Source organism: Megalops cyprinoides, chromosome 2 (genome assembly GCF_013368585.1).
Source record: "Megalops cyprinoides isolate fMegCyp1 chromosome 2, fMegCyp1.pri, whole genome shotgun sequence".
Lineage (NCBI taxonomy): Eukaryota > Metazoa > Chordata > Actinopteri > Elopiformes > Megalopidae > Megalops > Megalops cyprinoides.
Window position 1 is genome coordinate 48,557,991 of NC_050584.1, and position 13,396 is coordinate 48,571,386.

Below are 13,396 nucleotides of genomic sequence, written 5' to 3' on the forward strand. Positions count from 1 at the left end.
AGCTGACCTTAACATGATTTTATCTACTTCTGATTAGATGATTACGTAATATATAATTAATAACTTATTGCCATTTCATAATATAGATATGAGTAAGCTGAAGGTTATTTGACAGATATTAAATTGTTTATATATTTTATCTTAAACAGGTGTAAACATTCACATGGCCCCTTATTATAAAGTTGCAACAGTACATTACTAATTATTTATAAACATTTATTGTAACATTGGTAAGCACTTATACTGTTTATGAAATGCACTTACTTAGTTGTTTCAACATTGGTGGGAAACAATAACTTGTGCGGACACATTGTCAGAAAAACTTTATTCAGAAGACTTGACACTAACAAGTACTTACTTGTTTCAACATTGTTGGAAAAAATTGCTCATTTAGAAATGCATAAGTGTATGTATAAGTCTTATAATCAGAGACAACAGAGAAAAATCAGAGTACAGCCTCACAGATTTATGTACATTTTTGCTATATCATACAGAATTCTGCCTAATGGACCACTGGGGTGCTTTTTTGCAAGCCATTCATGCCACTCTATAACATTTAGATAGTTGGACAACATGTCCTCTGTTCTGTTGCCTCTAAGCCTCCACACTTGCTCTTTAAAAGTCCGCCAAGCTCTTTCAATATGTTGTGTGTGGCTTCCTGTATGAGGATCCACATACCACCTTCTGTGGTTGACTGTAAAATGGTTGTATCCCAGTGCAGGGTGTACACGGTAAGACCGCCATTCATCACTGATTATATAGGATCCAACCTTAACATGCAGAGATAATAGAGGCACAAGCTGTTGTTGGGTACGTCTCTCCACAAGGCGCAGGATTGCCCCTCCACTCTTTCCATCTTGTGTTTTACACCCAACATGTCAAACACCCATTTCTTTCTTTTCCATCCACACGCCATTCCTCCTCTTCCATACTATAATAAACAACTTGATCAATAATGCAGCAAACCATGGAATGTCTTCTGTGTAAATTAACACTTTGGAAATTATTATATTTGTAACTCTGACTAATTCTGTGATTCAGTGATTCAAGCTACAGTGTATCTTCAACAGATGGATTTGTCATCCATGCTTACCTTTCTCTTATGTCTGAAGTGGCTTTCATCAAGTACTACATACTCTCCTCTTCCCCCCAGATGCTGTCCCTTTTGATTCCTTCATTTCACAATTTCCCAAAAACAGACTTCCTGTAGCTTTTTAGCAATCTTTGAAAGAAGAGAAGCTTTTTTGAAATGTCATCCATCATCATGTCAATCTGTTTTAAACGCAGACCTTGTGAAAACCTGAAATAACATTAAACATTTATAATTTATTAATGTCACAAATGCAATATGCATCTCTTCTAGAGTGTTTGTGTAGCAGCATTACATTTATTTACCATTTTAAACACCTATCAACAATGGTTGTGCATTCATTCTTCATTACTTTGTCATACCTGTAAATGAACCATGACCAATCAAAGAGGAATAACTTCGAATGGCTGAAAATTGACTTGTACCTTACTGACTGCCTGATTCTGTTGGTGTGGTTGTAGCCCCCTCCGCACAACCTGGATTAAAAATAATTTTTATTATCGATATCAACAACAACAATAATTAATAATGAAATGATGCTTTCTTAAGGTAAACTTAAATTGCAATTAGGCTAGCCTATATAGGGAATAAACAACTGTAGCCAAGGCTAGCCTAGGCCTACTTACCATTCATAGTAGTCCCCCGCATGACATTGTCATTTTCATTTTGCTGTTGCAGATTTTACATTTCATCTTGTGTCTGAGAAGTTTTTTTTTTCTGAAGCCACTTAATCAGTTTTAAATGTCTTTTACGAGATCGATGACCCTCAACAAGCATTCCAAATTCTCTCTCTATACCTGGCATTGTTCCTAAAACCCCTCAAAATTTCACAAAATTAAATTAAATTGTGGTTAAACGTCCTGCCAATTTTTGTAGGTTAAATTGGTCCAGCCATAAAAACAATTAAATGTTATGCCATGTTCTGAATAAAGGCAGTGTTAACCACATATCATGCAGATGTCATTTTTTAATGAACACAACCACAGAAATTGAATTCTCTGTGCATAGTAATGAATAAAATAAAATGTGGATATTTTCTAAATGCGCCAATCACCGTGCTCCTTGAAAGAGAGGTTGCACTTGACTCTCCATCCTGATTGAGTTGATACATGGCCATTTTCTTCTAAAATGTCAACGGACACGGCATTCACCAGATCGTGGAAAGTGGACAAAAAATGAACAGCGCACTATCATCACAGTAAGCAAAAAAGGCAAATAAAAGTCAACAGGGGCATTCCTCCACTGACAATCAACGAGTTAAGCATAGGGAGATGGACACAGTGGCTTGCCTGGTCAACAGTAGCGGTGACTCAGAAGTTCCGCTCAACCCAGAGGAAGGTAAGTTATAAAACAGTTAGAAGTAAATTACTGTTTCATGAAGTTTGTATTTGAGTGTAGCCTCAAAACGAGTGTGTGGTAATCAGCGGTAGCTGTATATTCCTTTGAAGAGGATAAGCTTCATACAAAGTATTCTGTTTGTAGATTGAGGAATGAGTTTCAGGTGTGATTGAGTGTGTGCGTGGTTGTCGGAAAGACATAAACCTTGATTTCACAAGTGGAGACAGGGCATTTTCTCTTCTGTTGCTCCTGCTGGGGCCGACTATAGTGGGGTAATTTTCCCCGCAAGTTCACACAGGAAGCCGCTGAGTGGACTGCGCAACACAGAATTCTACACAGGTTTCACACAGTGGTCAGTGTGCGCAATTGTGAAGCGAAGTCAGTAGGCGGTAAAACATTTCTTACGAATTAAGGAGCCAGATAAATTCGTTTGGAGGGAGTTTCATGTGTGTGTGTGTGTGTGTGTGTGTAATCCCTCATCTAGAACTGCAAGTTGAAATCATGTCAACCACTGTTTCCTTTTAGTAGTTTTTGTTTGTTTCCCTATAGTGCAGCAGCACATTTAAAATGGCATGCAACTGTTTCAGTGTAATTATACTGACGTTTTGAATGTGTTCCAAGCTTATTGCTGCCTGAATTGAGGGTAAAGTCCTCTGGTGACCTTGTAGCTTTGTGTCTCCATAGTGGGGTCTTTCTCCCAGTGCCAGTTTGCCGGTCCATTGTGGAGGGAAGGCTTGGATGCAGTTTCCCTCCTTGCTGTAGCCACTTCTTCAGTGGGTCGGACTGGGGAGACTTCCTTGTACGAGGTGTCTTAAAGCTAAGTGAATTTGCACTCATTCTTGGCTTGGTTGTAGGAGTTTACTCACAAATATATAGGTGTGTAGTGGCTTGGGTATTTGCTTTCTCAATTTCTCTCTCTGCTGTTCACTTCACAGTTCCTCCAGCAGGCACCTGGAGTGAGTGGCGGGATGGAGCTGGAGCTGGCACTGAAGAAACCCCACTTCCATTGGTAGTTTTTCTCCTTTTAACTAATGTATACATGCTGATTACAATAAATTGTTATATCCCCTTTCCTACAGCTCATATCTCATTTGATGAGTTATTATCTGTATGCAGGGTTAACTTATTTACTAGCTCATGGGATGGGTCGAGGTCCTTCTCCTCGGTAAACTGAAGGTGGCTGATTGTGGGCCAGGTACTAGGGCACCACAAGTGTAAAGAGAAAATAATTTAGTTCCTGAAGCTATGTGACATTTATGAGGTTAATAGCCTATGTCTAACACTGAAATGTCTTAAAATTTGATCAGTTAATAGTGGCTAGTACAGGATTTTTCGTAGCAGCATGCTGGGGCACCATGAAAGCAGCAAACACCAAGAGATTTTTCAGAAATTAGCGAGGAAGGCTGGGTTTGTACTTGGAGTCAGCCTTGAGAAAGAGTAATGTTACGTTAGCTTTGACTCAGTGAGTGTGGTGGTTGAGATGAAAATGTCAATGAACATTATTAACCGAGTGCCTAATCTTTCCTGTTAATGACATCTCCTGCAACATGATGTATTGAATTACCCCATGTGTGACAGATTAACCTCTACTGAACAGAATTATAGTCTTAACTTTTACTGAATATGATTATATAGTCTTAAGCTTATTCAACTAAGATTCAGTAATGTTATTTTGTAACATTTGTGATATTATTTTGGAATGTACTATGACCAAGATAACCAACTCAGCTGATGATGTGTAATTATTTTAGGTTTGAAGAAGTCACCCATTGTTAAGAGCCTTCTTCAGAAGGCAAAGAAGAAGCAACAGTCTCAGGACAAAAAAATCAAAGATCTGATTAAGGAGAGAGATGCTCTTCGTAGACAGTTAGCAAGTAATATGCAATAGGCCTACATTTTACATCTGGGCGGACAAATCGTAATTTTTTTAGCTTGCCCACTGGGCAAGTGAATGCTCCGTTGTGCTTCCCCAGGCAGGCCCACGATGTGGTTGCCCAGAGTCAGTATCAGACCTATACATAGATAATAAATAAATTGGCCTTTTTACATACATACAAATATTATTTGTCCCTGTACTTTTACTGTACTTCTCACATTTCAGATATTATTGTATGAAAAAAGAATTCATACAGGTTCAAACAAGTTAGTGATTATACGTAGTCTGAGAAGTGTGCAGTAAGTGTATGAGATTGGCCAGTGTATATGGTGCAGTAAGTGTGTGAGTATGGCCAAGGTCCCTCATACTTAGCTGGGCTTACAAAATAAATCCCTGCATAACAGAATGACATTCAGTGATAGCCTATGGTAATTTAACATGCATTTGCTGATTATAAATTTAAATATTTTGCATTTGGGGAAAAATAATCCTTCATCAATGTGATGATATAAGAATTGTTTGTGTCAAGAATCCCAATTTGTAATTGAATTGATTTTTTTCTTTCACCCCTACTCCAGATGGTTAATAATCGACAACATACTTTTTAAAATATACAGTAAAATATACTAACTATCTGACTTCACCCAATTGATTGCGTTACAGGTTTGAATGAATTACAACCTGTAGTTGTTTCACAACACAAGTTACAACATTAAGTGTAGGAGATAAGGGCTGTATGTGGTTGTTAAAATTATTATATATTTCAAAGTATATGAGTGTTCATAAATTTCTTGAATAAAGGATTCAGCACACTGAACAGAGTTAGCTAGGTTATTCTGTGTTTGGTTTTCACAAGGCATCAGCAATACCAGTTTGGTCTCTACCCTTCTTTTCTGTCTAGGCCTGACCAAAGCTCCCAGAGATGCAAGTCACTCATTTTCAGACGATGACACCACCTGCTCTTCTTCATCCTCCTCCTCTAGTTCTACCTCTCCAGTGCCTTCTTCCTCATCTTCTTCATCCTCTTCAGAGGATGGGAAGATGAAATGGAAGGGAAAGAGGAAGCTCAAAGTTCAAAAGGAAAAGAAGAACAAAAGGAAGAGGGGCAGGGAGGAGCACAAAATGACCAATCTCTGCAAAAGAGGTAAAACAAAAAGCCTTTACAAAATGGTTAAAGCAATCTTTCATCTTCTTTTGGTGATTACAATGCTTAGGTTTAGGCTAACCTACAGTTTAGGCTAACTCTTTCAACTACTTAATATGATTTGAATCGCTCCAAAAAATAAAGCAATCATTGATTTTGTGCTGCAGACTTTTAGATGTTTCTGAAACTTCTTTAGTGAAGTCTGTTATAAAAAACACACTTTTACATCTATTCTTAAAGTCCCTGTCTCTATTCACACCAAAATATAATTTGTCAACATAGTCCACACTGTTTCATATTGCCAGTTTGCACATTGAGTCTCTGTTAAATGCTACATAATGCCCTCAATAATTAGTGCAACATTTGGTCATCAACAGATGTGAGACATAAGAAATAAGTACAAATATTTTGCTTCTGAAATAAAATTACACTGATTTGTTTGAAAGAAAGCAAAGACATTTTCTCCAAATGTTACTGTGCTGTTATCTTCATAGTCTTTAAGAGATCCATTATTAAGTTTGCTATATTCTTTTGCAGCCTGTGATCCATTTGAAGTTATCAAGTGATACAAACGAGTCCTCAAGGCGTACAAGAGGGGCATACAGTTGGCAGCTGCCTGCACCCAAGCAGGTGTTAATGAGCTCACTGTCAGGTCCACGGCTGCTATACCAGAGTTAGCGTCTGCCTCACCCACCCATTTCAGAGGGTTGCTAGAACAACATTGCAGGAGGCAGAAGTTGAAGGACTTTGCATCCAGATGTGAGGATGTCATCTAAAGTGATTCCTCCATACAACAAAAAATAGATGACTTTAACAGTCGGTTCCAAGTCATTCCCTATGTAAAGAGGGCATGAAGTGCAGGAGAGAAAATGTTGACATCTGACCATTTCTGACACGCATACATCCATATAAATACATTTAAATACACACTTAGGACATTTAATTTGCATTTATTGCAAATTAATTGGCATTTAATTTGTCCTAGTTTCCTAGACCCTTTTTAAGACCACTCCTAGTTTTGGTGTTTTGGTGGAGTGACTCAAGCAGTTACTTACTAGTGCAGCTTCACTTGGGCCCGTCTGCCAGCACACTGCAGTTTACCAGCAGCTAGCATGCTTAGAAAATTCATCTTGAACAGAAAAAAGTGGGATGTACACTCAACAGAATGTATTTGTCTCCCTAGGTGGAAGAGAGAGCCAAGGTCTAACTCCAGAAGGCTTTCTCTCAAGCAACTGCCTTGAAAGAGATTTTCAATTGGACACCAATTTCCAATTCAATGGAGTGTGCACCATGCACGTTGTTCAGAACAAGGGATTTCATGCTGATGATTTGACACATCAAGAAAAAGGTTTTTCATACTCAGCACATCTTTTTGATTGCTTAGGAAATTAGACAAATATTATTCAGCTAGTCAACCAAGCTAGTCTAGTTTATCTAGCTAGTTAGAGTAACCTAGGGGATGTATTTCTCATGTGAATCTTGTTTATACTGATGTATTTATGAAGCACAAATTATTTAAATTGCATTCATGTAGAAGATGTATCAAAGTATTAGAACAGCTACACTCTTAGCAAGCTATACTGCATTCTGATACTAATACATCTGTAACTAGCTAGATAATGTGGGTTATTTGCTACCTAATGTAATGTGGACTAACTAGCAGGCAACAGATATGGAACTATCACAAAAGGGAGTACATCCAGAGCCGGGCGGCCCTATACGCTCACTAAGCAAGTTGCGCAGAGCCCCACTAATTACGCAAGGGCCCCGCCTCCCCCTCGTGTCAAAGCGGGTGTCAATGCTTACAACTTCGATGAGAGGATGAAGCGGAACTATCCTTCTGGTCACAAAAAGAGAAAAAACACCATGACAGAGAATTGCGGGAACAGCAATCAGGTAAACTTGTGTTCTCTTCTCTCCAAATTTGATGTCAAAATCAAATTGATGTAAAATTCCTCGTTTGCATTACTTACCAACCTCTAGCAGTTTTATCAACCTATCTCCTATGCAGTACAAAGGGTTACTATTAATAATATTAATTTGTTATCTTTAATTATTAATGCTTATATTTCAATCCTATTTCTGACTCCTGTTTTGAAATGGATGTTGATTATAACATGAAATACACAGGACCAAGTTACATTAAATAATTTAGGATGGTACTAGGTAACATTACTTGGGAATATATTTGATACTCAAATTTGTGTGAAGTAATATGGCCCCAATGGTTTGTTGTGACCTGGCATTATTTTAATATCATTATTTTAAATGTCATAACTCTTTATTCTCTTCAATAGATAATATATGCTTATAAAAGTTGAGTTGAAAATATGTTTGTATAGATGTAAAAACACTGTCACTACTCAGTGCTGCCGGTAACAATCTGACCAACATGCATGCCTTATGACACATTTGTGTGTGGGACAGCTGATGTTAAACTCTAAAAGGCCTGGATCTATAACCTGTCAAACCATTTATAATCTCCAAACCCACAACACAAATAGAAAACTGAAAAAGTGGTAAAGCCCCCTCTCTGCTGAATTCTCAGCACAGATGCAGATTCTCAGTTTGAATGGTCACGTATTGTGTAAGACGGAGTTAACAAGAGCAGCAGTCCATTTTATGCCCTGCCTGTCACTCTGTTGGATTCTGCTTTTTTGTGCTCGTTTTACGGAAGGAAAGCACAAGGGACGTGCAAACTCATTATGATAGAAGGAAATACACAAGGCTCAGAATGAAAGCCACGTGGGAGAGCTTTGTTCCATATGGTCCTGTGTCTACAGATCTGCAGGCTTCTGGATTACTCGGCCTGCCTTTTAGTGCTGTGTTCAAATATGCTCTGTGGTTATTGCTTACCCTTTTCCCAGCGCATTGTTTAAAATGCACAGCCAAGACTTGCAGTGCCAAATAAAATCCAAACCTGTTAAAAGAGAAATCTGAGCTTACCTAAGATATTCAGAATCTGATTTTTTTTTTTTCTCCAACTGCTGTCCCAAATGCTTTGTTTCCTCAGCGGAGCTCTTGAAATCCTTCTGAGTCATACGTAGGCTTTACTGGTGATCATTCTGTATGAAATCCATCTGCCTAAAATGTATTGTTAATGGTAAACCTTTTTGGCAATATAACGCTATTCTGTAAATAATGTCTGAGATCCACTGAACATACCCTTTACAAGCATTACCATTTTCTTAGCTGTGATATTCCTTCCTAGTCTCTCAATGTTTTATCTAATCCAAATTCTTAATTTAAATACAGTAAATATGAAGTCAGTCAAAAACATACTGTTGTTCCATTATCAATGTAATATGTTTTTATTGGGTATTTTATGCAATTCTATCAAATCGGCTACACAGTTCTCTTGAAGCATTACACATTACCACGTTGCCCCTAGTGGCTGGTCGGTCACATTACACTTAAGGACTGCTATAAATTTGTAACATGATATGGGAAAAGTAGGGGTTTGACCATTTAATTCATGATTTAAAAGAAAAGGAACTGTATGTCCAGTTTCTCAGAGCAAATCTGTAAAGATATCTTTATTATTATATTATTGAGATTATATTACTTTGCTTTCTGGATGAAGTGTTCTGCTGATTTTGCTGTTTGTCATTCTTAAAGACTAGATTCTTTGTGGAGTCTCTGATTTCCAATATTCCAAAGGACTATAGTATTCATGCTCAAAACAAAACTATGTAACTATATAGAAGATACAGAAGATATAGAAGTTTACAGGGTACTTTCTCTGTAAAGCTAAAAGCTAACATGTTCCTTACCATGTGTTTTAGTATGCATATTGACTTGTGAGGAACTGGCTTCACAGCAAAGAAATCTCCATTTCCATTCACAAGAAGGTCATGCATTGACATCAGTGCATGACATTCCCCCTCTTTACTGCATGAGCAATGCCATTGCACTAGATTTATAACCATCTGTAACAAGTCTTTTTTTTCTTATCTCTGTATAAGCCTTGCAAGCATGTGCAGGTAACTGTTCAGCACCATTTCAGAAATGTATTCATTATTGCATTTTTTTGCTTTTGTCTGCCTTCAGGCCACAGAATACACTGTGAGACTGGTCGTGCCACATTTGCCCAGCACAAAGCTAGCACACTAATAAAGTGGCTGGGATTTAAAACATCAGCCAGTGTAATGTGCAAAGGTTAGTCTGTCTCTGTTAGGACTCAGTAATTATTTTTTATTTTTAAGAATAACCACACAATCAGCAGAGAGAGGTGGGGTGGAACATGCTTTAAGAAAGGTAAGGAATAAATGTTAAATTTGTTAATATAATGTTATTATTTATATATATATATATATATATATATATATATATATATATATATATATATAATTATATTGTTAATATAATCTTCTTACACAGGAGACTACATTCATCTTCAAAAAAAAAATCAAAATTATCCCCTTAACCTAAGAGAGCCTTGGTATTTTGCCAGCTAATGCTACACGCCAGCCAGGCAACTGCTTGTAACTGCCTCAGAGGATTAAAGAAAAAAAGGCCCATTCAATTATGTGGGGATCTGGTGAGTATGCCAGTAAACTAAGTGCACTTCCCTCTCCCATTGTGACTCTAATCGTTCAAAACATTATGTCACTTTGCAAACCGTACTTTCAGATTTTAGCTGTAGCATCACCAAAAAGCTTTATTTTCAAAACAGTGTACATTAGTTACCCACAAGGCAAAGAAGGGAATAAAAATAAAATAAACATGACCTTGTCACATTTTCACAAGTTCAGGTCAACTTTCACAGCTGTGAGTGTCAAGGTTGAGTTAGCAAATAGTTCAGGGTGTTAAACCACCAGCAGTTAAACCAATCATCCAAAATATTTCTGTTGCTCAGCCCTGTGGTGCTCCAGATTTTCCATGACAAGCAATAAGATGTATTAAATATTCAGAACGATGGTATACACTGTGGCTTCCTTAGAGGGCAGTTGACAGGCTACCATTCAGTGTAATAACACCATGGGCTTTGTCTTATTCATTTTAAAAAGTATTACTTTTTGTTTCTCTCTCTTCTTTATTCATTATTCAGTATTGACATTAATTGTTTTATAATGCCTGTCTAAAACTCCAATCAGTTGTTGAACCATTCATGTACCAAAGTAAACATTATTGACCCCTTATCAGTGACTTACTGTATGAATGCTCATAGAGCATAATTTCCATTACAAAGCATCAGTTGACTTTTGTTGATTTTGTTGACATTAATTTATTTTATGCTTCCTGTCCTAAAGCCATTAATAATATTCAAGTAAGGCACAGCAATACATGCCAATGTATTAATTTTGCATTAATTGTTGACCATTTACTGCAACCTTAATATAAATTGTTAGTGGGCATTTTATTGTTATGGTAAAAATATTTCTTTGGGAGGACAGTGTTTTATGTGTCATTATTGTGTTTAGTATCTTACTGAGTATCAAACCGTGGATACATATGAAAACATGGTTCATTTTCAAGAATCAGAGAAACCTGTTGCACAGTGTGTGATAAAACCATGCCACCTCATCTTCGGGATGTCACAGATCCATATTTCAGCTGGAAAGCTGACGCTTCATCATTACACATTATTACACTTTGTTTTGCTATGCACAACATATGTGAATGCACTCGAGGAGACAGCCAAAATGGTCTTAATATTGCACGTTTCTTATCTCTGCCTTTTAAATGCAGTACAGTCACTTTAACAGGCACAGCCGTCCTCCTTGGGAATTATTACGGTTTGAATCATCAACTGCAAGGGCAAGAAAAAAAGGTGTAAAGAACCACAGACCTTGATGTGCCCAGATGTGCCTCTTTGACATTTGCCTGCAGCTGTGGAGAATCTGTCACTGCATGAGATGTGGACCATATTGTCTGAGTCAAATGGAAGAGGCACATTTTCAGAGAGCCTGGTATTCAACTCCATTTTAGCACAGGTGTGTTGAAAGAGCCAAGGCCAGGACTTGAACTATAAGTCCTACAGTGTATATCCTTGAGTTTAAGGTCACATCGGAGGAAAACATGCATACATTTGGCAGTTTGTTGAAAACATAATTTCTCAACATGCTGCCATGCGTTTTGTTCCAAAAACAAGTCATTAATTTTTTGAGCAGAACTTATGACAGTATGTTGAGCTTTATATTGGGATAAGGAGATTCAGAGAGTCCTGCTTTGTTTTATTGTAACAATGTAAGTCGCTTTGGTTAAAAGCGTCTGCTAAATGAATAAATGTAAATGTAAATGTAATTGACCCAATATGATTGATATGTACAAAAAATAGGTAAGATCTCATTGGATTAGCCATTTCTCTACATGTGTTAAAGGACAGTTTACAGTTTCCACAGGTTTCAGTGAGGTGCATGTATAGTGGTAGTTGTAGAATCTATCAAACTGTAAAGACACCAGCACCAGAAGATGCACTACATGTGTAAAGATTATATATTAAATATACGTATGGATTGGGCTGGCAGGTATGCCATACACCAGGTTATTAGTTAGTGGGTCATACAACATACATACTGTATACAACACCTACAGTTTAGCCCTTCTGGGGGTTTGATAACCACAATGATCCTGAGGTCTGACTCATTACAGCCACTTGGACGGGGTCACAGACACATCACATGCCCACACCTTTTTTGTGCTTCTGACGTAATTGTGCTTCTTACATTGTTAAGCAGCTAGAGGCAACCTCTTTTTCAAGTAAGCAAAAAAAGGTGACCCACTGACAAGAAAAGGAGGAGGGAAAAATGTGATGGCGAAACTTGAACAGGACAGAGCCGTTGGTCCGGGATGCAGTTTAGTCTGGATAATGGAAATTGCTCCTTTTGTGTGTCCTGAGACCAGTGGATAGTATCTTTGGGTCTACGCTGTTTGTTTATCACAGGGGCTCATAGACCTGCATTTTTGTCTCACCTGTTCCCTGTCGGTTCCCTGAAGTGGACTGGTTTTTGGCCTCTCTGCTACTAGCCCAGGCTGAGGGTAGGGGGTTGTGATCCTACCTGTATTTCTCTTTCCCACCACACAGGGAGTTGGACTGTTGCCTGTGTGCCATCAATTTATATAAACAAACTGAAAGTCAAATAACCTACCACTGCAACTCTGGTGGCTGCTGGAGCTGCGAGGACAGTGCTAGCCAGAGAATAGATCCCCAGAGTCAGTGAGTTCACCTCTGCTTTGCCACTTTCTGAGGCCTGATGCCACTTTTGACTTTATTTTCTCCACTCACACAATATTCACTGATGTGAGTCTAGCTATTTCACTTCACAGCCATAGATAATCATTTTCTGCGTATGAGATGGGTTTAGTTAGTTTGTAATACATTTACTTCTGCACTTCATTTAAAAATACAGAACAAGGTTATAATCCCATAGCCACACAATAAATGTCCAGACTTGGACCATTTTCTCCCCTCTCTCATCATTGGTCTCTCCAGTTGGTAGGGCAGACATTTGCCATATATGTTCATTGTAGTCAATTGCACTTTCTGCCCTTGACAGTCAGTTAGCAAAATTCTGAATTAAAGATTAAAAATAAAGTAACAATGGTTCTGTAACCTCTACAGGTTAGATGATGCATTATTTGTCATTTTCAGTTTAACAACTTCATTGTCTTGTACATTAACCCACAACAGTAATATAAGTTAATAAGTAAGTAATAAGTACATAAAAGGTAGGCCTTAACATCCTGATCTAGATTTGCAGCCAACCTCTTCATGACAATGGAATTAGCATTCCATCACTTAATATAAAACTTAATCATATACTTTTACTACAACATTGTACTATCATGCTTACCACTAACATACTTTTTGTGTATAATTGTCCACTTCAGAGTATGCAATTATTGCTTTGTGCTAAAGTGCATATAATGCAAAATCTTTCAGCTTCAAGGCAAGGGTGTAGTCATTTTTGGCAGAATATATTTTAAGAAATACATACTGTCACAT

General features: G+C 37.7%; 1 protein-coding gene across 1 annotated transcript in view; it reads right to left on the reverse strand.

The window, feature by feature from the left end:
• Positions 1-5,233: 5,233 nt before the first annotated feature.
• vtg3 (vitellogenin 3, phosvitinless) overlaps positions 5,234-13,396 on the reverse strand; it is a 102,463-nt gene continuing 94,300 nt past the window's right edge. Inside the window, exon 29 of the mRNA XM_036519547.1 lies at positions 5,234-5,328. Within this exon, the coding sequence (XP_036375440.1) occupies positions 5,234-5,328 (95 nt within the window). The remainder of the gene's footprint in view (positions 5,329-13,396) is intronic.